The following is a 23,586-nucleotide window of genomic DNA, read 5'->3' as shown; positions in this document are numbered from 1 at the left end:
GTTGTTGTTGGTTGTTGGAAGTTTGCCTCCATAAAGTCTTCAGGCGCGTCGACACGTCCACACGACGCGCTCTTAATTGCGGGTGATCGACATAACGTGTCTGTGCGCGTGATGCCCATAATCGCGTGCCGCACACCCCGCAACATCAACACCAATCCACCCTTACCACTTCAACCACCCATAACTCCACAACTATGAGTTGTATCAACGCTGCGATTGAAGCTATTGAATCGCGTGATCCCGGAGATAAATTTACATACTCTGAGGTTGCGCGCCGCTTTGGTGTTGATCGCTCTACGTTGTCGCGACGCCATCAACAGATCCGGGGCTCAAATGAAGCCAAATCACGTAATCAGCAACTCCTTCACCCACACCAGGAGCTACAGCTTCTAGAGCACATTGACGAGCTTACTGAGGCTGGCTTACCACCGACGAGGACTATGATCCAGAACTTTGCTAGTGCTATAGCCGGAAGGGCTGCCTCCCAAAGCTGGGTGACGCGCTTCTTTCACCGTCATCCCGACGCGATTATATCACGTTGGTCAACTGGTTTGGACCGCAATCGCCACCGGGCTGATTCTGTATACAAGTACGAGTCGTACTTTGATCTACTATCTACTAAAATGGCTCAGCACCATATTCGGGCGCAGGATGTATATAATATGGATGAGAAGGGATTCCTTATTGGAGTGACGGGGAGGAGTAAGAGAGTGTTTAGTAAGCAGAAATATGAGACTGGGGGCTTTAAGAAAGTGATACAGGACGGCAACAGAGATTGGATCACTGTTATCGCTGCTATATGTGCTGATGGGAGTACGTTACCGCCCGCGATTATATACGAAGCTACTTCGGGCAACATGTACGCCAGATGGGTTGATGATATCGCAATTGACGATCCAGTCTACGTTACCTCAAGTCCCTCAGGGTGGACCAATGATCAGGTAGGCCTGGCATGGCTCGAACAGGTGTTTGATCGCCATACGAAGGAGAAGGCCGGCAATCACACACGCTTACTCATCCTTGACGGCCATGGGAGTCACGTTACTATGGAGTTTATTGACTACGCGATCGCCCACAATATTATGTTACTCGTACTACCCCCCCATAGTACCCATACGCTGCAGCCACTCGATGTGGTAATGTTCAAACCTCTGGCAGCCGCGTACTCACTCAGCTTGCAGCACTACCTCCAGGCGAGCCACGGTCTCTTAGCTGTGAGGAAGGATGACTTCTACCGTCTTTTCAAGCCTGCCTGGGACTCCTCTTTCATTAAGAAGCACGCGTTGAAGGCATTTAAAGCCACTGGGATAGCTCCTATAGATCCCGAAGTAGTACTTAAAAAGTTCCGAAAGTCAACACTAACAGCACCGCCGCCACTAGTGAACGTGAGTAGAGCTACTATCACGAACCTCATTAATCAGGCCTACGATCCGAGCTCTATTGCGGCCAACAACCTCTCAGAAATACTCCTCCGCCTCCAGGCTGCCAAAGAGATCGCCGAGTACGAGAAGGACGCACTGCGCGCGGCGCTACACGTTCACCAGAAGCCCCGCAATCGGCACGAACCTCCCCTAGATCTACAGCAGCGAAAAGCGTTCCATTCAGGGGCAGTTTGGTGGTCGCCGTGCAAGCTTCGAGAGGCCCGCTTCAGGCAGCTAGTGAAGGAGAAGGAGAAGGAGAAAGAGCTACTTGATAAGATAGAGTTGAAAGAGGCAAAGGAGAACAACAGGATCTATCAACTTAAGATCAAAGAGGCAGCGCGGGCGGCGCGTGAGGAGGCAAAGAAGGTGCGGGATGAAGCCAAGGCTGTAAAGGCTGCCGAACTTGACGCCAAACGACGCGATCGCGACGCTGCAAAGGCTATACAACAACCCCAATCGGGCAAGCGTAAGGCTTCAAAGCCCGCTGCAAAGCAACAGCCAAAAAAACGACGCGTGGGTGGTGCTGGCGGTGGCACTCTGGCTGAGGTGGCTGCACCGGCTCCCCCACCAACAACCACCCGACGCGGCCGGGCCGTCAATACTCCGGCAAAATATAGATAGACAAAGTTGTAGAGCTACGTCTATAGATCAATACACCGGAAAATCTCGCGATAATAGTTATTGTACGTGGCTGCACAGCCTCAACTTTGCCGTCGTCGCGATATTGGTGGGGTGTGCGGCACGCGATTATGGGCATCACGCGCACAGACACGTTAATAGCGTCATACACCCTGGTCGCCTTTGATTCTTTGCGCATCACCACAAGCAATGGATATCGTAAGAGGCCAGCCCAAGTTCTGCTTTGTACTTTATCTCTGTTCCTAAAGCTTTCCTTCTTTGTTGTATATTGCGATGGCTCTTTCTTTGCCCTTGTAAATATCAACAAAAAGTCTCAATGCCACCTCCGAGGCTCCGCACCGCTCCCGCCTGGCGCATCCATCACCCCTCCAGACCGCAACGAAGACTGTTCCACCCTTCGCTATGTCGCCGAGATGCAGCCCGACCTTCAGAAGACGAAGTCGCACGAGCTCGCGCATATTGCGCTAATCTAGTCCGGTACAGCAACCATGCCTCAACTCTTGAAATCCAGCAAAACTCACTCGCCACAGCACATACGATGCACCCTCGCATATCCTCCAAACCTTCATACCCCAATCCTCCCGCGATGCCTACCTCGCCATCCGCGCCTTCAATGTTGATGTCGCCCGAGTGGCCGACACCACGAGCACACCCACAATTGGCATGATGCGCATGCAGTTCTGGCGGGACACAGTCACCAAAGCCCTAGCAGGCACACCACCAAAAGAGCCTGTAGCCATCCTCCTAGCCCAGGCAGCCGAGCAACTACATGAACGATCAGCAGGCAAAGCACGTCTAAGCAAGAATTGGTTCCACCGCATCATCAACACTCGAGAACAACATCTGGGCAACCCCCCATACCCAACCCTGAGCGCACTGGAAAGCTATGCAGAGAACACATACTCGACTATGCTATACCTGACACTATCAGCCCTTCCCCAAGCCTCACTCACCACCGACCACATCGCCTCCCACATCGGCAAAGCAATGGGCATAACCGCTGTTCTACGCGGCATACCACTCATCGCATTTCCACCCCAACAGCCTCTCGGCACCAGCAACTCCATGACAGGCCAATCCGGCCCCACGCAGGGTGCCGTGCTCCTCCCGCTTGACGTAATGGCCGAAGCAAACGTACGCGAAGAAGACGTCTTCCGTCAAGGTGCCTCAGCCCCCGGCCTCCGCGACGCTGTCTTCACAGTCGCAACCCGCGCAAACGACCACCTCATCACCGCTCGCGAGATGCTTTCCAAGCTGCGCTCCGAAGGTACCCTAGGCCACGACTTTGAACACCAGCACGAGGAGGAACATGTATATAGCGCACAGCAGTTGAACACGGGTCAGGAAACACAGTTGGCAGAGGTGGAACAAGCATTTGGCGTTTTTATGCCGAGTATAGCGACGCAGAGCTGGTTGGATAGGTTACAGAAGGTAGACTTTGATGTTTTCGATCAACGGCTAAGGACAGTAGATTGGAAATTGCCCGTTAAGGCGTATTGGGCGTATAGCCGGAGGAGGATTTGATGGGAGGCCTTTATGTGAATTTTAGAACAAGCGGCTTTGCTCAACCATGGTATGACTGAAATCCAATTTTGAACCTCATCACCGCTTCATGTATCAATTTTTTAAAAACGAGCGCGAAAGAGAGCTGTACCTTCTATTGTGGGAGTAAAGTCTGCGCCGGAACATTGGGGATAGGAAACCCACTTCATCACGGTCCCAGCATATCAAGCGCTGTATTTTTTCCGAACTCCCTCCCAGCCTCCGAACCATCGAAGTCTATATCTTCATCTTTTTGGTTAATTCCTCCACACCCACAGGTCCCCCACACATCGGATAGGGCCTCCTTCCTTTTGTCCTCCGTCCCAGCACCCGAACCATTTTGACCTCTTTCGGCATTTTTTTTCAATTCTCTCACACCTATAAATCCCTCCCACTATATTTAGTTATGGTATCTTTTTTATCTCTCCTCCTCCTCTCTCATCATTGACGATCTTTTCGATTTTTTGAGACAGCCGCAACACAAAACACCATTCATTACTTTCGACATATTTTGAAACCCCCATTCACCAAACCGGCCAACTCATAAGCTTGTGGCTAATTCTTTTTGTTCCAAGCAGACAGAATAGTAATACTTTTGTTGGTTGGCTTTGCACTAAGTGCGTAAAGGGAAATAACGATAACTAGGAATGCATTCTGTTCGGTGGTTGTTCTTAATTGTCTACGAACATAGCTGCTACGAAGGTATACCTAAGCTCTGCGCAAGGTGGGCCGAAGTCGGGCCGAAGTGTCAAGCAGCCGACGTCTCTACCGATACTCACGATCCGACAACTTTTATTGTTTTCAGAAGGAGGAGCCACACACACTCACATTGCGGGGTGCAAAATAGTTTTATGGAAATAAGAAGGAAAAGATAGTTTAAGAGAAGAAGAAGGTATAGGAGAGAAGTAGGAGGTTTATCTACTCCTCCGATGGAGATTTTTGAGGGGCCTAAGGGTGGATCCCAGAAGTTGTCGATGTAGGTGGGTAGAGACGGCGAAGAGAAGGCAGAAAACATAAGATTGCTGTCATACATGTTTGGAACGCTGGAGAAGGACGACATAGGCAGTCCCTGATTCTGATTTTAGAAAGACCGGGAAAGCGCCACATGCAACTTGATTTTCAAGCTTTTATACCATGGTTTTTGGATTTTACGAGGAAGAAGTGATACAAAAGCTTGGAGAGAGCAGAGGCAGAGGTATTCATAGTCCTAAAGACTTGGCTGTTTTAGAAGCTAGATTGGGAATGCTGGAGGCAAAGACATGTACAAGTCGTTGGCGTAATTTTGGAAAAGTCGAAAGGGACGGCATGGACCGGTATCCACGAAGTTTTGGACGAAAAGAGCACACATTAAGTGTGTGTTAAAGTTTTTTTATTTGGTGAAATTTCAGTTTTGGAAAAGCAGTGGAGAGAGAAAGAGGAAGGTGCGTAGAGGAAGACATATATAGGAAGTGGTAAGGCAGGTGTCTTTTGAGAAACTAGAGTTTAGATGGCCGAGGGAGGGAAAAGACATCATTCAACCGCGGTATGTTTTAGAACACTCAGGAAGGACGACATGGTTCACAATCTCTGCTGTTCTTCGAGCAGTCGGAAAGGACGACATGTCGTGATGTGGTCACTGTTTTTAGAAGACCGGGGCACACACATAGCCGTTGTTGCTAATCTTTTCATTGCAGAACTTTTTAGACGAAAAAAAGCAGTGTGAGAAGTGTGTCGGAGGCGTAGAGGGAGAAATATAGGTAATGATAAGGTAGGTGTCTTTTGAGAAAATAGAGTGTAGATCCCGAAAGAAGGGAAAAAACATTTGTTCATCCACGCTATCTTTTAGAACAGTCGAAAAGGACAACATGTATCTCTTTCTTGAGGGTTTTAAGAAATCAGAGCGCACATATCAGAGATGTCAACAAGCAAGTCAAGCTGGCTTGATTCTTATCGATTGCAGATCACAGACAATATAGAGGCTCGTGCACAGTGGCACGTCCCAGAGAATGGTCTGTGATCTGCAATCGATAAGAATCAAGCCAGCTTGACTTGCTTGTTGACATCTCTGGCACATATACTTGTTTCCATGCCAAGTTTTGAAAAGCAAATGTATAGTTTGAGAAACAAGTTGTTGATACGGCTAAGGTATCGGAATCACCTTCGTTGCAACGAGTTGAAATGATTGTGATTGTTCTTGTTGTTCTATGGAGGTGGAGGGAGGTCGGCAGTAAGGCAGCAGCTAGAGCTCGGACCACACGGCTTAGTCAGCCGTGTAATCCAAGCTCGTGCATGCAGCAACCAGCTGCCTTATCTACCGCAGGTTCGATTCCCAACACAAGTAGTTAGAAGAAGAGTGTAAAGGACGTAGAGGGGAGACATGTACTCTCGCAGCATAGATTCCAGATAAGTCCATTTTAATAGTAAAGGAAAATAGAAAATATGAGTTTGTGAACGGTCTGTAGGGACTGTATTCCAGCTACCTAGTCCAGATGCTATTTACAGTCAAGATGAAGAAAGAAGGTAAGACGCAAGCGGCGAGCCTGCTTTGTTTGGGTTGGCGCACGGCCCTCACGTTGCCGGGGAAGCGACTAGGCTAGCAGCCTAGTCATGTGACTCGAGGCTCAGCCCGTTACATTACCCCCCTCCTTTCCCTTTAGCGCGTAGTTTTCTCCATTTCCTCCAAGCGTCAGTCTTTAGTACGTTACTCACAGGTTCCCATGTCGGTTCAGTATAGTCCACCCACTTCACATATGCCTCCTTGATTTCTTTCCCTCCCTGCCTTGTTGTGCGTTCGCCCAGAATACGTTCAACCAGCCATAGCTCGTCTCCATCTACAAGTATAGGCCCTGGCTGAGTGTCTCCAACCTTCTGCGATGGGAGAGAGTCGTTAGGCGCGTAGCGAAGCAGGTCTACGTGGAAGACAGGATGGATCTTCCCCGGAACGTCAAGTTGATAAGAGTGGGAGTTGACCTGCCTCAAGACTTTGTACTTTCCATGCAACCAGTCTAGCTTCTTGGAAGGTCGTGTTGTCTTCACGTTTCTAAGGTTCAAAAACACCCAGTCTCCCTCCTTGTATTGGGGCGCTGCTGTTCTTGTCTTGTTAGCTTGATGTTGCTGTTTCTCTTGTGTTATCGCGATCGCAGCTTGGGCCCACTCTGTTGCGTCTTGGAGTCTTTTAAGGAAGCCTTCTGCCAGTGCTTCGCCGTCTCTCTTTGGTCGGTCCTGAATAGTTCGATCCTCTACCAGCTGAATGGGTTCATTGTGATATCCGTGCATAAAATAGAAGGGGCTTAGGCCAGTAGATGAGGCCTCGCGATTGTTGATTGCTCCCATAACGATAGGTAAAAGTGCTAGCCAATTTTCTTGCGTGTAGGTGGCCCAGATTCGAATCATCTTCTCAATCTCTTGGTTCATTCGCTCTGTTGCACCATCGGTTTGCGGATGATAGGCAGTCGACAGGCGTTGCTCAACGCTGAGGAGTTTACAGAAATGCCTCCAAAGATCGCTGACGAATTGTGGTCCTCTATCGCTCGTAATTGCCGTTGGAATACCATGAATAGGGTAATGCCGTTCTAAAAGCCGTTGTGCTACTGCTTCTGCCGAGATATCGTGCATGCCTTCCAGTTCAACTCCCTTTGTCAGCCGATCAGTGACCACCATGCAGTTCGTTGCGTCATCGCGTCCAGATGGCGGCAAGTCCGTAATAAAATCGATTGAAAGTTCTCCCCATATACGTTCTGGGATCGGTAGCGGTTTAAGGAGGCCCTTCTTTGTCTCTCTCCATATCGTATTCCTCCCGCAAATCTCGCAGTTACGGACAAAGCGTCGCACGTCGCTTGCTACACCTGACCAGAAGAACTGCCTTGATAAGATTGAGTAGGTAAGATCTCGTCCAGGATGGCCGGTGATATGCGAGTCGTGAATATTTTGAATAATTCGTGTGCGAAGTGGTTCGCAGTCAGGGATCCATATCCGGTCTCGAAATCGCAACAGGCCTCTCTCGTCCAGGGTGCATTCTGCTATACTCACTGACTTCTCCTTCTGAAGTTTGGTAGGGAGGTTCCGCTCCTTGTTTGCTACCAGCGTAGTGAGCTCCTGATAAAGCTCATCCTCTTGGCGGCTTCGGTGCCAGAGATTTTGCATGTCCTGGTCCTCAAACATGCGTATCTCTTCTGTGAAGTCAATCTCCTCGGACGACAGGGACTGGATTTGAACACTCTGCAAGTGCTTGCTCTGGAAAAGACGGATAAATCGAGACCGTATTCGTTCATCGTCGTAGTTGGCGGGTAGGTCTTGTTCTCGTCGTGACAGGGCGTCAGGTTTTCCCATAGTCTTTCCAGGTTTCCATTCCAGGGAGAAGTCGAATCGTGAGAGAAACTCTGACCAACGTACTTGTCTTTCAGACAGCTGTCGTTCGCGGTAGAAGTATTGAAGGTTCTTGTGGTCCGTCAGAACTGTGAACTTCCTAACCATACGTAGTTCAGGAGCCCATGCTTCTAAGCAACGAACAATAGCTAGAAGCTCCTTGTCATGAATTGGATAATTGGCCTCTGTTAGTGAGTGCTTCTTTGAGTAGTAGGCAACGGGTTGCCAGTTGTTGTTCTTGTCCTTCTGCAGCAATAGGCCGCCAGTTGCATGTCCTGAGGAGTCGGCTTCTACCAAGGTGTCCTTCTCTGGATCAAAATGGCCGAGTATTGGTGCTGTAATGAGAAGTTCCTTAATCGTTTCAAATGCTTGATTGCAAGCCTCGTCCCAATGAAAAACCATCTCTTTCTTAGTTAGGTTGATAAGCGGTTCAGCAATGTCCGAGAAGTTTGGTATAAAAACTCGGTAAAAGTTGGCAAAACCAATAAATGCTCGGATAGCCTTAACTGACGTTGGTGTAGCCCATTCGCGGATTGCGATAATCTTTTCAGGATCAACTCGAATGCCCACTTCTGCTTCCACAATGTACCCGAGGTATTTGACTCGTTTAGTCTCGAACTCGCACTTGTCGATATCAATCTGCAGTCCAGCGTCTATAAGGCGTTGAAGAACCTTTCCAACCTTCTCTCTGTGATCCTGAAGCGATCCTGACGAGTAGATTAAGATGTCGTCAACGTAGGCTGAAACAAAGTCGTCAAGGTAATCCTGTAGAACACCATTTACGTAGCGTTGAAATGCGGCTGGTGCTCCTGTTAGTCCGAAGGGAGCAACCCGCCATTCGAATAGGCCGTATCTTGTTCGGAAAGCTGTCTTCCATTCTTCTCCTTTGGCCACACGGATCTTGTGGAAGGCTGCGATAACGTCAAGTTTTGTGAACCATTTAGCTTTAGCTACATTTCTCAGTGTTTCTGTGAATAGAGGCAGAGGGTAACGGTCCTTCCTGGTGATGTTGTTCAAGCCTCGGTAGTCAACGCAAAATCGGATGCCCCCTCCTGGCTTTTTGACCATCAGGACGGGTGCAGCTGCGGGAGAGTTACTTGCGCGGATAAAATCCTTGTCTAACAGCTCGGTGAGAGTTTTCCTAAGCACTAGTAACTCTTCTCGGCTCATGCCGTAGAGCGGACCCCATGGAATGGTCTTCTCGTTTCCGTCTTGATCCTTTTCAATCTCAATGTGGAGATCAACGCCTTTACGATGTGGGGGAAGTTTCTCAGCTAGGAAATGGTCGAAAGCCTTCAGCCATTGGTGGTACTGGGGTGGGAGCTTCGTCTTTGGATCGGATCGTTTGCGCGGTTTCAAAGCTTTCTCAATGTCGGCGATGGAAACAGCGAACAGTCCAGTGTCGAGCGCAATACCGTCTCCTTTGTTCTTCCTACGGCTTCTTCTCACCTCCGCCATGAATGCGGAAGCCATCACCTGAGTAGCCTTCATTAGTGGTGGCTTGTATGACGCTTTCTTGTGGTTCCATGCGCGGATGTTTGACGCGCCGATATCTAGGCAGCCTTGTTTGGCCGAAATTGTGACGTCGGCATCTTCTAACCAGGGCTTTCCTAGGATCACGTCGTAAGTTAGGCCAGGTACAACGTAGAAGAAGACGCGTTTCTGCTGGTGGCCGTCTATGTCTATCGAGGCGTAAGTAACTGTATCTAGGACAGTACTTGGTTCTGCGTTCTTCCCAGCTGCTTCCTCTAGCTGGCGCGGGGCTATCTTGATTGATGGCAGTCTCAGAGATCGAAAGAGTTGTTCATTAATGGCAGAATAGCAAAGGCAACCTGAGTCAACAAGTCCAGTGACAAAGTCAGTTCCATTAAGTCTAACGTCCAGTACAAAGGGATCGCTATCCATCTTTTGCTTTCCGGTCTCTTTCCATTCTTTCTGAGCTGCCGCGTGTTCCTATTGCTCTGCTTCGGAGTCTTCTGGATCTTCCTCCTCTACAGCTGCCTTGGTGACCACAGTACTCTTTGCTGTCTTGACGCTAACGTGAGTTGGTCGTAGAGCGGCTGCTAACGGGCATGTAGCTATTCGGCAATTGTTGCGGCCGCATCGGAGGCAGCGTCGTTCCTGGCGTCGAGCATCGATTTCCTCTTGGTTGACCCATTTTGCTCGTTTTCCAATAAGTTCTCGGTCTTCGGGACGCCTAGATGGATATCCATTCATGTTGGTCTTGCCGCGGAGGCCGACAGCGTTCACTTGGGTAGTTGTAGGCTGCGTAGGTTCCCATTCCATCATGTCTTCGGGGGAAACTGCTGTGAGCGTGGCATTATTTGATTTTGCTGGTGGTTCATAGGTTGGTGCATTTTCAGCAGTTCGGCTACCGTAACGGCGGGTTGTTTTCGTCCATTGGCCGAACAACTCCATGTCGTTGCTAAGATCTGCACACTTCTGAGCGAACCTTGCGTATGTGCTTGTTTCTGCTCCTGATGTACCAACAAGCCTATCCTTTATCCTACCACTTAATGCATTGCGTAAGTAGGATATCTTCGTATGCTCAGGCCAGCTTTCTGCGTCAGCGTTGGCCATCTCTTTCTCAAACCGTGGATAGAAGGAAATAAACGTCTCGTCGTCCTTCTGGCGTATAGAGTAGAGGTTCTGAATGGCTTTCTCCTTCCGATTTCGTTCGCCGTAGAGGAGTTCAAGGCGGTCAAGCAGCTTGAAAGGGTTTGGCGATTCTTCTTTAACTTGTATCTCGTAGTATGTTGTAACGTTGGTTTTCGCTGCCCCATCAAGACGCATGTAGACGTAGCGTAGCTGAGCTTTTAGGCTTCCAATAGCTTGCGCGTCTTCTTCGATCTTGCCCTCCATCTCTAGCTTCCATCCTCGCCATTGTGATTTGTTTCCACCAAACGTAGGCGGGTGGGGTAAGCTGTGCCGCGGCTTTGGGGTTATAGGCACAGATGTGTTCGAAGTCTCGGAGGTTGGCGTTGGATCAGTGGTGGCGTCTGTATTGTGACCAGGCGTTTGAGGTAGCTCGTGCGATGGTGCTTCCAGCCTCTCCATCCTAGTGCTCATGTCTTCAAGTCTCTGTAGTAGCGACTGTAACAGCTGGTTCGAATCGTTCGTCGTCATGTCAGTATCCCCGGGGGAGCTCATTATAGCGGTGCTTTGGTTGCTGCGTGTTCTGCGTGTTCTGCGTATTCTGCGTATTCTGCGTATTCTGCGTATTCTGCGTGTTCTGCGTGTTCTGCGTGTTCTGCGTATTCTGCGTGTTCTTCTTGATCTTGACTGTATGTGAACGGTCTGTAGGGACTGTATTCCAGCTACCTAGTCCAGATGCTATTTACAGTCAAGATGAAGAAAGAAGGTAAGACGCAAGCGGCGAGCCTGCTTTGTTTGGGTTGGCGCACGGCCCTCACGTTGCCGGGGAAGCGACTAGGCTAGCAGCCTAGTCATGTGACTCGAGGCTCAGCCCGTTACAGAGTTTTTCAGACAATGTTTTTAACCGCTGGAAAAGCCTATATAGGTGGGAAGTTGAAGTTCTTAGAAAGCAGAAGCACACATTGTTGATAAGATTTCCGCTTTTAGTATATGTCGGGAAAATGACGAAATTTAGAGAAATGAGAATAGAGAGATTTTAAAAGTTGCCATACATGCCAAGGAGCAGAGATTTTTTCAAAGGCTAAGAAGGCAGAGAAAGAGAGAAGACATGTTCCATCACTCCTCAATTTTGTACACGCAGGGAAAGACAACATCATCGAACTTGTAAGCGTTTTTAATTTCGGTTTTTAGAGGGGCGGGTCAAACACATTAAAGGTTGTGGTGTATTTTTTATTACAGAATGTTTCGGTTTAAAGAACAAGTGCAACAAGGGCAGAGAGCCGAAGAATTTATAGTCCCTAAGGTGCGGGTAAGAAGAGCGGAGAGAAGACGTCTGGTTCATTGCGCGTAGTTTTAGAAAGTTAGAAAGCGGAAGGAAGAGAGCAGACATGCAGGATGTATACTGCGGTTTTTACAACAGCCCGGAATACCCACGAAATATCGACGGGTTACTAAAGTTTTAAGAAATCCAGGGAGGAGACAAACCTAGGTAGCCCTATAGTTTCTATTCTGTAGTGGGAAGGCGGAGGAAAGACATGCAGACTTTGAATCTTGTTTTAGCAATTTTGAACCGAGAAGGAAGAGAGAAGACATTCAATACAGAAGTCCCTATTTTGGAACGGCAGGAAAAAGACGCCATGTAGAGATTGCGCGTGAATTTTTGGAAAGTCGAGGCAGACATTCCCCCTTTATGTAGTCTCTTTTGTTCTTTCCTTGTTTTTCGAGAGATGAAGTGGAGAAGAAGAGTAGGTAGGAGAAAATTTAATAGACATAGCCAACTTGTAAATCTAAGCTTATACAGACCCAAGAGGGCACACCACACACATACATTGTTCGTTTGATCTTTTGAATCTTAGGTAATATTTTAAGAAAGTTTTTTTAGGAAGAGATAGAAAGAGAGAGAGAGGTACTAAGTACCGGAAAATTTATAACAGGTTCGCGGCAGTACCCACACGTGTATGGTTGCGTAGGGCGGGCCATGCTAGACATATAACATGTCCTTCCAGGTGCTTGTTTTTGACGCGAATCTTTTGGTGCTATGAGCAAAATGTAGAGAAGGAAAGTTTAGGGTAGACGAGAGTTGATATCTGTACACTCTTTCCTTGAGGTAGGAAAAGACAGAGAGTACATTGCTTAGAAGGTACTCGTGTTCTTGGTCCTAGGAACACATGAATTTTTGTCATCATAGCTAAATCTTAGTTTCGGCATTTCTTTTTAGGAATAGATGTAGAAGAGAGAGGCAAGTAGAAAGTAGACGGAAGGTTTGGTACACATATATACCCTCAAACTGCTTTTCAACAAGGCGGAAAGAGGTGCATATGCCAGGTCCTATTCCGTTTTTCAACCTTCAAAGACCTAGGCATGCTGGTCTATTATTGGCATTTTGTGTGTCCCAGGTTTGATCAGGGAAAATATAGAAGGGAAGTTTCAAGTAGAGTGTGGGTGGAAATTGTAGTGCATAGAGACAACCTCCGAATGCTATACGGCCTCTGGAAGGCAAAGGTAAAACATGTACTGGCACTATATCCTTTTTTATTCAGGCCACGCAGACATGATCGGAAATGTCGAAGATTTCGAATACTCCTAGATTTAGAGAGATAATGTGGAAAGGAAGAAGGAAGAATGCAGATTGAGGTATAGTTTATATAGACAATCATATGCTTGGGCCCGTGGGCTAAAGGAAAGGCGCTCCATGAATTCGGTATGATTTGTTTTAGTTGTAAAAGAGCAGACGACTCCAATATCGCTAGCAGGCTGACTTTCGGACATAAACAGGAACGAAGGTAGTTTTGAGGTATGTTTTTGCCGACCAGTCGTCTGCCTCATGTCGCTGACATTTCTGTGATATTAGTGAATGGAATGATAGTAAAGATGGAAAAGTGAAAGAAATATGAGAGTTCGCACAACGGGTCATATAAGTCTTTCACGAGGGTGGTTGCTTTTTAGGAAGGAGGAGCGGCATTATCAGGACGTCTTCGTACTTTCTTTGATTCACACGAACAGGGACATGGCGGTTCATCATGTCGATTTTAGTCAATAAAACTACAAGAAGTAAAGGTGTAGAGTAGGAGTAAGGTGAAAGGGTGCCTTACATATGCTCTTGTGCTAGGCCGTTTCTAGCAAGTGGGATGCTGTTGCTTCAGTGCGCATGAACACATGTGTCGAAGGACAAGAAATTTGGAACTAAGACACCGAGAATATTCCATAAGTAGCGGGTACATAGCAGAGAAGTGGAAGTCATAGCTACTCATGAGTAGGGATTTGAGAGTGGTCGGGTAGCCTATGTGGCTCGCTATCCCTATCAGACCAAATAGTAGTCGTAGTAGTCATTTCAACATCGAAATCGTCAAGCGCATCATGATTTCCATCCCACAGTTCACTTCGCCACACACTGATCACCATCCTCGTATACGCTATACCTGCCTGCTGCGTAAGCCCAAGCTTTCCAAGCCCGGCCGATACAGCTGCAGCGGTCAGCAGTCGAGATCTCTGCCTTACCCCGGGCCCCGCTTCTTTCCCGTTAAACTTCCCCATCAGGCAACTTCTGGTGAAAGCCGTCGAAGACAGCGATCTCTTGGCAAAGCGACAGATAGCGATGCTCTTAGCGCCAGAACGCACGGACTAGCACACAGAATTACGCGAATATCGGCAGGCAGCGCAACCCTCCCCAGCACATCGTGAACTTTGACCTCCAGCCCGCTAACTGCGCCCCCGACGACAACGAGAACATCTTGTGAGTGTGCACTTTTGAATCCTTAGGGACAAGGCAAGGAAAATAAAGGCGAAAGAAATACTGATTTTGTGGCATCGCAGCAAGACACCTTTAACGGTCAATCTACCTCCTTTCAACCACACATCATGTCTCACGAGTCGGTCTGGTATTCGCGTCCTAGGACCTACGGAAAGGGCTCCCGCGAGTGGTACGTCTACAGCAGCACGCCTTTATATACCGATTCCGGGGCGCTGAGCGCACCCTGATGGATGGCGAGGGCGGAGAGATGGTTTAGGGTTTAGGCAATGCGCAATGGCTAACACAGTACTCACAGCCGCGTCTGCACCCACCCTGCTGGTCTGATCCGCAAGTACGGCCTTAACATCTGCCGTCAGTGCTTCCGCGAGAAGGCCGCCGACATTGGTTTCGTCAAGGTATGCGTTTTGTCTTACCCTTCAAACACTCTCACCACCAGATTACGCAACGTGTTCTTTTACGACCCTGCCAATCACGCGTGCATCTTGCAAAAAGACCGCAAACGCTAATTATCGCTCAGCACCGATAAATTCCCTACGATTCTGCAACGGCCGGCGTAGGAGGCGCAAGTTGACCCGCGATGATTACCTGAACGAAGACAAACGAAACCTCGCCTTCGAACCCGACTTGGCAAGCATGGCTTAACGAGATCAAAAGAAACGGAAAAATTACATTGCGATTTTGTTTTGTCGGGGAAACGGAGGCGGTTCGATGGTTTCTTGCATGGGGCATGGCTTTATTTTCCTTTCACAGGATGGGCAAATGCGGGGAAAGTGTTTAACATCTCGCTTTGAGACTGACTGCCAAGAATCAAATGCTTGAATTCCAAACTACAACTCATTCTGTGCATACATATGTTTGTCATGTGACAACGTGAGAACTCAGAGACATGGTGCATGCTTGTCAAGGCCACGACACACCAGTAATCTTCAAGGAAACAGCAACAAACGACAAGAGAAACATATTGTGCTATCGTATCATAAACAAAAAGAGGTATCGTATCGAGCCGTCAACAGTTGATGCAAAACCCCCCCAAAAAGAGATAGGAAACAGGAAACCCACAACAACAACAACAACAAAAGGGCCTATGAGACATGTACAAATTACAGCCCTTTCCCCCCCAACTTCCATCACATTCATGCATCATGAAAGCGTCGTCGTCGCATTCTTCACAAAGAAAAAAGCCCAAATGATATGCAAACTCCTCTCCTCTCCCTCTCGGCCATCAACCAGCCAACACCTCTCTCAACACATCCCCTATACCCTCCATTCCACATTCAACACACCTTTCTCCTCCACCTTCACCCACACTACTCGGCACTCGGCATACTCTCCACCTCCTCACTAAGCGCACGCCAGTTATCCGCCTGCAACTCGGCATACTTGACACGTTCCTGCGCCCAATCCTGATGCAGTTTACTAATGTGATATTGGGATTTCTGGAAGAAGATGAGTTCGTCGCGGATGCATTCGCGGATGAAGACACCACGGGCGTGTTGTTGGACGATCGATTCCTTGTCCTAGATTGAGTTAGCACAAACTTCCCTCTACAGTGAACCAAAAGGACGGATGGAAGCCTGTAGTCGTACCTTGAAGATAGCATCTTCGACCTTCTCCGCCTCGCCGGGCTTGATTTGGTCGGCGGGCTTGTTACGGATGTTACCTAGTTTAGTCTCGTTGCTTGCGATGCGCTTCTCCAGTTGGGGAATGTTGTCGCGTGCGTATTTGTCGCGGCGGTCGAACATGTCACGTACGCTGACGAGGGTATCGCGTTGGCGCTTGAGGTCTTCGAGGACGCCTTCTTCCCATCCTCTTGCTTCGTCCTCAAGCAACTGTCTACTTGAGTCGAGATGTCGTGCTGTGGAGTTCAAGCCCTCGTTTAACAATGGAACGTCATTTGCATCAACGGCGTATGTTTCTTGGCTACATTCGGTGAGGCCGCTGAGGGCAGAGGAAAAGCGTGCGTATTCGGCAGCCATGCCTTCGTTACGGCGTGAAAGTCGCTCCATCATACTGCAGAGGGTGATGTAGGTCTCGGCGCTACGTCGTACACCAGATCGGACAGTGTCGAAGAGTTCGGGGAGAGTCTTTGGGAGAGAGTCCTCAAGATCGGGTGGGAGAGGTTTGCCAGCAAACTCCTCCTGGATGGATAAGTTGGCTTGTTTACGCCATACTGCGAGTTCCTGTTTTTGATCAGTACGTTCACTGCCAGTTGATGATGTTGAAACCTACTGTAGGTACTGTCAAGAACATGACAACCAGTTGTTCCTGGTTAAGGACTGGATGTCGTACGAGCGCATTCGTGAACCGTGCGAGGCCCTTTCTTCGCTTTTCGAGGAAAGTGGCATCAGCAGCTATTGGGTTGCCGTTGACTAAGAATTCTCAATACACATCAGGAAGACTATCAAGGGAAAACTTACTGCCGACCCGCTTTGGGGGCAACAGCGGGAGCTGTCGGAAGGGATATCGCTTATGCAGACAGTCTAATAACCAGACGAAATCGCTGTATCGACGGACAACCTTTGTTGTGCGCCGTGAGCTGGCGACTTCGTAGTTGCGGTGCTGGAACATGAACATGCCTTCTTTCTCGGAGAGCGCTGTGATTGCGATGACTTCCTCATTGCCACTACCGGATGGATTCAGCCGACCAATGGATCTGCCCAGCTCTGGCGGACCATTGGAACTGCTCTCTGCAGCTGCAGGTACGCCGAAACCTCCTTCCCCCATACCACTTGGCGCAAAGGACTGGGTTGACCCACCGTTGTATCCTCCCCAGCCACCCTCACTGCCTAGGGAACCTGATTGAATGGGTGGCTGGATGGCCGACGAGTTGGAAGTGGATTGCGTCGTAAATTGGCTCGTTGTTCGTGCAGTGGAAGGGATACTTGAACCATTCGTGTGGGGCTGCGCAATGGCGTAGCTCGCGTGGCTATGGCCCCTGTGAAGGTCGGGGCTGCCCCAAGGATCTGCCTCTGGGTCGCCAAAGGACTGCTTGCGCATAGACACACTTGGCTTGGTCGCGGCCGGCGTCTGTTGCTCAGAAATCTGGCGTTGGGGCGCTGGAGGGGTTGGGGGGCGGGCGTCTTGCGGTGGAGGAGAAGGCTCTCGGACCTTTGTTGATTGCGGCAACGACACGGCTGGTACGGGGAGATCTGTCGACATCAGCGTGATTCTGTGGGCACATGAAAGACGTTGCTAACACTCACTCCTTTTTCGCTCGTCGACGCTGTCCAGGGTAATATCTTCGTGCTCTTGCGCCAGCCCAATCAAGGCAAAGACAACATTGAACTCGTTCCTTCCCAACTCGGCGGCACCACCGGGCGGTAGCACAGTCTCGAGTATCTTGTTTTGAGCATGTGCCGGAATATCGCTGTCGGCCAGTAGCTTCTTTACACCGTCCACACTCACACCATTGCCCGCGCCATTCCCAGCCTCTAGCAATGCATCAAATGCGTCAATGTATGAGTCGGGCACGTCACCGGCGGGCAAGAGCGACTTGACCAGCGCTTCGCGGTCGGCTTTCTTGGGTGTCGGGAACCCCCAGGGCGAGTCGTTGTCGCCCACGTCGTCGGCGAACAAGCTGTTGCCTGTCTTGCCCGCGGGCTTGGGATCGTCGTCGAAGAGCGAGGACGACTGCTTCGCGTGCGGCGCGTCGTCGTCGCCAAAGAGAGACATTGTCACTGGGGAAAAGTGCGCAAGTTTGTCTATATCTTCAACTTGCACACTGTAGATGAGAGGTAGTGGCTGCAGGGTCACGGCTCAGACGGAAGGTGCCCACGCGCGATGATAACATGGAGCTATGATGCGGCGTTGCAAGGAATCGGGCTCCACTGCCGCCCGGCCCATGCTCTACCGGTTCCTCCACTCTTATCAACAAGTAAGAACCTTGGCATAGACGTCAACAGTCAACAATACCGCCGAGAGAGCACGTGTCAATTGATCAAAATGTCTTGTTTTGTTGCTGTCCTAACTATGATGCATAGACGGTCGTGTCTGTGCTGCGCTTCATTACGCTTCTTACATGAAAGAGCCTGACCGTAAAAGGCGGCGGGTATCCAATCCTCGTGAAAACACCAAAGATTCTTTTAAGTTCCAACTGCGCCGTGCATGCCAAATGCTGCATGCTATTTCCAACCAGATGCCTGAAAACCTGTCTCCAATACGCCTTACTACATGGGGGGTATATACGTGCTATCAACATGCCAAATATAAACAGAAACATACGAGAGAAGAAGAGCTACCTGCGAGCTACTTGTTGTGGTCACTTCGAGAGTGCTGGTGGGGGATGCTGAAATCCATTGTAGAAGTAGTCTCTGCACCGAGCACTCCAGGGCTAGCCTGCTCTCGCTCGTTGGGCACCGCTGGGGAGAAACGAATTCGAGGCGTACGTGGCGAACCGGATGAAGCAGAAAGGTTCACAGCCTCGCTCGAATTCGTGGCCCCGTGAGATTGCGCAGGAGATGCTCCTACTCGTTCCTCCTCACTCGCAACTTGGGTACCCGCCCTAGAAGAATCATCTTGCTGCTCTTTTTGTTGTTGACGGATAATGTCCGGCGACCATGTTTGGCCGCGAGGTTGCGCAGGGATGATTGTGACGGGCAGGTTGGTTTCGAGCTGAGTGCCCAACTTCTTTCTCGATCTTAGCTTCTCTCCTTGCTGTGCGGCAAAGGTGCCGAGTCGATCAGATAGTGCCAGTCCATTATAGTTGCGGGGCGGTATATTCGCCGCAACATCTTCAACTTTTAGCGGCTCGATCACTTGTCCCCTTTGGAGCTCTTGTGGTGGTGTCCGTCCTTTTCTTCGAAAGGGGTTTCCCAGTGCTTGCCACTGCCATTGCTTCCTGTTGCTAACAGGTTCTAGCTCGCCGCCCTTCTCTGGGTCCTCGGCATCCGCTGGTCGGCCTGGTGGTTCCTGGGATGTGTGCTGTGTTTGTGCTTGTGCTTGACGATTTTCGACCTCTTCAGGTCGTGGTGTTTCGCTGATTGGGTGGTAGCGTACCGTATATACAGTCGAGTCAGCGCTTGTTGTGTCTGTCCGGCTAACGGGTGACGAGATGACAGGCACTGGAGGTGGGGTTTGTACGCGTACGTAGGAACGTGAGTCGCGATTCCCATTAGTTGCAGCCATGGATCGTCGCACTGCTGGAGGGGGTGCGGGGATATGGATGCTGCGTCTTTTTCGTGCTTCTGCTCGCGGAGATTCGGTCATTTTACGCCCAAGTCGATGGGCAAGCTCGTTGAATCGGTCGGCATGGGCAGACGTGAATGCGCCAAAACCGCCATGTCCTCCCCCACTCCTCTTCTCGTCTCTCCCTGATTGCGGGCCCTTTCGTTTCGAGGGCCATTTTGATTCCTGGGGCTTGTCGTCCAGCATGTCGTCTCCGTCGTAGATTTCCCTCCCCAGAATTCCATCTTTTCTCTCTTCTCTTTCTAGTGCTTCAATCCTCTCCACCCATTCCCATACAATGACGCTAGCAGCGGCAGCTCCGACCCAGCGGAAGTAGTCACCCCAGCCGGCAATGGTGTAGTTGGCGATATCGGTAATGAAGAAAACAACGGGGGTGAGAATGGCGATGATGGACAAGAGGGCGACGACGCTCATGTTCCACATCATGGAGTGGTAGAAGGCGTATCGTCTCTTGGTGACGGCGTAGTACATGACCCAGGCGGCGTAAAGCATGCTCAATGATAGCTGGAATAGGTAGCTGAGTGCGGGGATAGCAGTGTCGAAATGTGCGGGGCGTCGGCTGTTTTCGTAGGGACCAAAGCTGTTGAGCGAACTAAAGGCGATGTCGAGCAGGATGAGGGCAAAACCGACCCATTTGATGATGACCTTTTCTTTGTGGCGGGGAAACAGGCGTATCAGAGTCTGCACCTGGGCGAGCCAGAGGAAGATGTCGGACACGACGCGCGAAACCTTGATTTCCATGCCGGCCACAACCTGGTCGCGCAGCTCCATGGCGTCGATGAAACCCTCGTCATACTGGCGTTCGGCTATCCTGAAAGTGTCGGCGGTGGCGAGGGTGAGCGATATGGCAACGGTAAGGGCGGCCACCTTTTGTAGCCATGGACGGGTTCCGACTCCGATGATGGATCCTCCTCCTCCTGCCCCGCTAATCATTCCGCGCCGTCCCATGAGGCCCGACCGTCCCGAAGCGTTGCCGACGAAGAAGGTGCGTGGCGTGATGATGAGCATAATGACGAGCATCCAGGCAATAACCGTCGCCGCGCCCGTCGCATAGGCCTGTGGAGTGATGGAGGCGTGGAAAGGGTCGCGCATGTCGGCGACGCTCGTGAGATCGCCGGTGCCGTCGTCGATGGGGTTGCCGGCCGTGTTTGTGCATAGTGGGCGGAAGAGGGCGTTTTCGTCGAGGGTGATGGTGTTGCCAGGAGAGATTTCTATGGTGCCATAGGCCGGAAGCTTATACGAAGGACAATGCTGGTGTCGAATGTCAGTCGCGTGCGTCGAGGCAGGCGCGGCAGTCGTGGTACTCACGTAGGGCCTGGTGGCATCGGGCGCGCGACGGTCCAGGAGGTTCGGCGCCCCAAGCCAGGACTCGGCCTCCCACATGTTTGTAGGCGGTCTATACTGGTCCAGCAGCAATTCGTATCCGGTAGAAGGGGCCCATCGGGGTTCAGACGATCGGCATGGCGTGAGGATGGTGGTGAGGTCGGGGGTTGCAGTCGTTGGATAAGCGTCGAGGCCAAGTGGGAGTGGGCTGGGCGAAGCTTGAGGGAAGGGGAAAGGCAGGCGCTCTGGAGGCACCTGCCGTTCCAGCCTGCCCCAGCTGGTGTGTGATTGGGCCCACGCCTGCAGGGTTTCGGCCCTTTGGGGTCAAAAAACGCACCGGCCGCCGGCTTTACCACTCGCCGCGGAGCGACTGGGGCTGGGGGGGCTCCGCATCGAGAGAGGGGCCAAAGCAAAACGTCTCAGCAGGGAGCCGTCAAACGGGGCCAGACACGAGTAGTTATCCTATCCAAAATGCTATCCCATGCCCTCGACAACATTGAACATGCCCACCCATTGCACCAACATGGAAACATGGACATGGACATGAACATGAACAACATGGTTAACTGCGCCCCATATTGCAACTGCTGCGCTATCACTACTATCCATGCCTGAAGAAGCCTACCGCAAAGAAGCCAGATGCGTCTTCGGGTGATGCCGGCTTTCCATACCAAACCCCCCCTTCTGTTCTAACACACTTGACAGTCAAACCCTTTTGCGCTTACTGCAACGCATTTGCTTCCACGCAAAGGAGAAGGATTTTGTTTCGTGGCGCGCACAGTCGCTGCTGTGTTTAGCTCTCTCCCACTCCTTTGGTACAGGCAGATGGCGTGATTTCTTGACAGATGTCCCGCATGCCAGCAGCCCGAGCCCACCATGGCCGCCGCCCCACCCAAGATCGCTACCGTTACCCCAACGTCGTCCAACCCATAAACTTTGACCATTACACGTTCGCACCAGTGCGCGTCCACGTCCAAACACTGTTTGCGCTTCTTGCATATACATCGTCATGTTTGGGCATAGCCTCGATTCAGCTCCTGCGTGCGGCTGAACAAGCTTCATAGCTACACGACGCCCAGCTCCTGCCCGTCGCTATCTAGATCTTGCTTGCATCTTAGCTTACGGTGACGCACTCATCAGAGGAACCTGCACACTGCCTCTGAATCTCCGAACCCTGTGCTATCTCGATCTTCGGCGCCTGTGCATGCTCGAAGCAGCTAGCCACACGTGGAATATGCCGTCAAGCATCTCATCAGCACTGAACGTTACTCTTCACTTGATGCGATGAGCGTCTCGGGCTCAGCGGACCGAGGCGGAAGCTACAGTTCTGAGGAGAGCTGTACATGTACTCGTACAACGTAGACCGTCGCTAGACCGATGATAAGCAAGACTGCCGTCTTGTTCCACGAGAGAGACAAGGCGGTCCTCTCAGCAGGCAGCTCTCCGATCCTCAACAGAAGTGCTTGTTGGATAAGATGGGACCCAAGGAATCGTCTCGTCCATCATCTTACTCAATGTCACTACATGGCTTCCTAGCGTAGATACACTCCCAAAACATTACTCTCCGCCAATAAGAAGGTACGGAGTTGGCTCAGAATATCATGTCCACGCATGCATGTGCAGAATCTGCAGGCGACCTGACTCTGCGGACTCACCATCCTACGCATATCCGCACATACCACCACCCAAGCGCCCAGCTTCCGTAACACCTCTTGGTTCCCGGCCCCGATCTGCCATCCCTTCCCGTCGACGTTGGGCGAGAAAAGGATTGGGCGAGGCGCATCACTTACCCTGCAACTCACTAACGAGCATCTAAACGCAAACTAGCATGGTAATCATATGCTACACGTCCTTCCAGAAAGTCCACACCGTCACTAACCTGCGCTTGAAACACGGGCCGTTGTCTTCCTTCCGGGAGGGGTCTTGCAGGTAAGGGTTTGGCATGTTAAATAAGATGCCAGAAATCTGTTCCCAACGTGGACGAAACGGCCCAGAGCCTTGGAGTTGGCTTAAGGTTGAGTAAAGGAGGTGGGCGCGCCTGACGGGTCGCATGTACCGAGGAAACAAAGTACCCCTTTGGCAGGAGAATTATTGTGCTTGATATTGCCAAGAGAATGGCGGTTCTATGGTGATGCTATAGGGGGTCATGGTAATATAGGGGATGCAATCGAATCAAGGGCGTCTTTTGAGAACAGTATGCATTGAAAACTGTGTCATGAATTTAACATGACCCCAACCTCATTTTCTCATACTGTTGATACGGCTAAGGTATCGGAATCACCTTCGTTGCAACGAGTTGAAATGATTGTGATTGTTCTTGTTGTTCTATGGAGGTGGAGGGAGGTCGGCAGTAAGGCAGCAGCTAGAGCTCGGACCACACGGCTTAGTCAGCCGTGTAATCCAAGCTCGTGCATGCAGCAACCAGCTGCCTTATCTACCGTAGGTTCGATTCCCAACACATACACTGATCCATATATTATGACGTAACGATAGAGGTAGAGTCGCGCACCAACGCGATACATCTCTTGAATGTTTCTTCCGTTGAATCTTGTGAGGTATCCAGTTGTGGAAATAGAATAAAATATTGGAACAAGGTCCCTCTAGTAGTATGACTACTATGGATAACCGAGTGGGAGGAGGGACAAGGCGGGGTGGCTACAACGTATTGTATTGACTATGGTGTTATGTCTCCTCCTCTCAGGCTGTTGTGGTGGATGCCATTGCCCACCGGGCAGTGCCTGCCACACCAGCACATCATGTGACCCCCAAGCACCTTCTACCTGGACT

The 23,586-nt window shown here is 50.4% G+C and overlaps 8 protein-coding genes across 8 annotated transcripts; 3 read left to right on the top strand and 5 right to left on the bottom strand.

Moving 5' to 3' along the window:
• Positions 1 to 194: 194 nt before the first annotated feature.
• Positions 195 to 2,042, top strand: PtrM4_104540 (Trichoplein multi-domain protein; the record flags this gene model as incomplete). Its single annotated transcript, XM_066107568.1, has 1 exon — positions 195 to 2,042. The coding sequence occupies one exon, from the start codon at positions 195 to 197 to the stop codon at positions 2,040 to 2,042; it is 1,848 nt and encodes a 615-aa protein (XP_065962017.1).
• Positions 2,043 to 2,376: 334 nt separating this feature from the next.
• Positions 2,377 to 3,531, top strand: PtrM4_104530 (ERG9, Phytoene/squalene synthetase; the record flags this gene model as incomplete). The annotated part of the gene is made up of 3 exons (XM_066107567.1): positions 2,377 to 2,537; positions 2,591 to 3,491; positions 3,529 to 3,531. 3 exons carry the CDS (start codon positions 2,377 to 2,379, stop codon positions 3,529 to 3,531), a joined length of 1,065 nt encoding a protein of 354 aa, XP_065962016.1.
• A 2,703-nt stretch (positions 3,532 to 6,234) lies between these two features.
• Positions 6,235 to 9,851, bottom strand: PtrM4_104520 (uncharacterized protein; the record flags this gene model as incomplete). Its single annotated transcript, XM_066107566.1, has 2 exons — positions 6,235 to 6,258; positions 6,291 to 9,851. The coding sequence occupies 2 exons, from the start codon at positions 9,849 to 9,851 to the stop codon at positions 6,235 to 6,237; spliced, it is 3,585 nt and encodes a 1,194-aa protein (XP_065962015.1).
• Positions 9,852 to 9,899: 48 nt separating this feature from the next.
• PtrM4_104510 (Retrotrans-gag domain containing protein) lies at positions 9,900 to 11,096 on the bottom strand (the record flags this gene model as incomplete). The annotated part of the gene is made up of 1 exon (XM_066107565.1): positions 9,900 to 11,096. The coding sequence occupies one exon, from the start codon at positions 11,094 to 11,096 to the stop codon at positions 9,900 to 9,902; it is 1,197 nt and encodes a 398-aa protein (XP_065962014.1).
• Positions 11,097 to 14,399: 3,303 nt separating this feature from the next.
• PtrM4_104500 (RpsN, Ribosomal protein S14) lies at positions 14,400 to 14,818 on the top strand (the record flags this gene model as incomplete). Its single annotated transcript, XM_066107564.1, has 3 exons — positions 14,400 to 14,461; positions 14,588 to 14,687; positions 14,810 to 14,818. The coding sequence occupies 3 exons, from the start codon at positions 14,400 to 14,402 to the stop codon at positions 14,816 to 14,818; spliced, it is 171 nt and encodes a 56-aa protein (XP_065962013.1).
• Positions 14,819 to 15,599: 781 nt separating this feature from the next.
• Positions 15,600 to 17,289, bottom strand: PtrM4_104490 (Phox proteiny (PX) domain protein; the record flags this gene model as incomplete). Its single annotated transcript, XM_001936175.2, has 4 exons — positions 15,600 to 15,809; positions 15,879 to 16,472; positions 16,522 to 16,661; positions 16,710 to 17,289. 4 exons carry the CDS (start codon positions 17,287 to 17,289, stop codon positions 15,600 to 15,602), a joined length of 1,524 nt encoding a protein of 507 aa, XP_001936210.2.
• Positions 17,290 to 17,484: 195 nt separating this feature from the next.
• Positions 17,485 to 17,964, bottom strand: PtrM4_104480 (AlaDh-PNT-C domain containing protein; the record flags this gene model as incomplete). The annotated part of the gene is made up of 1 exon (XM_066107563.1): positions 17,485 to 17,964. One exon carries the CDS (start codon positions 17,962 to 17,964, stop codon positions 17,485 to 17,487), a length of 480 nt encoding a protein of 159 aa, XP_065962012.1.
• A 573-nt stretch (positions 17,965 to 18,537) lies between these two features.
• Positions 18,538 to 20,859, bottom strand: PtrM4_104470 (pH-response regulator protein palH/rim-21; the record flags this gene model as incomplete). Its single annotated transcript, XM_001936176.1, has 2 exons — positions 18,538 to 20,727; positions 20,785 to 20,859. 2 exons carry the CDS (start codon positions 20,857 to 20,859, stop codon positions 18,538 to 18,540), a joined length of 2,265 nt encoding a protein of 754 aa, XP_001936211.1.
• Positions 20,860 to 23,586: the final 2,727 nt, after the last annotated feature.

Source organism: Pyrenophora tritici-repentis, chromosome 5 (genome assembly GCF_003171515.1).
Source record: "Pyrenophora tritici-repentis strain M4 chromosome 5, whole genome shotgun sequence".
Classification (NCBI taxonomy): Eukaryota; Fungi; Ascomycota; class Dothideomycetes; order Pleosporales; family Pleosporaceae; genus Pyrenophora; species Pyrenophora tritici-repentis.
This window is presented reverse-complemented; position numbering and strand designations above follow the sequence as displayed.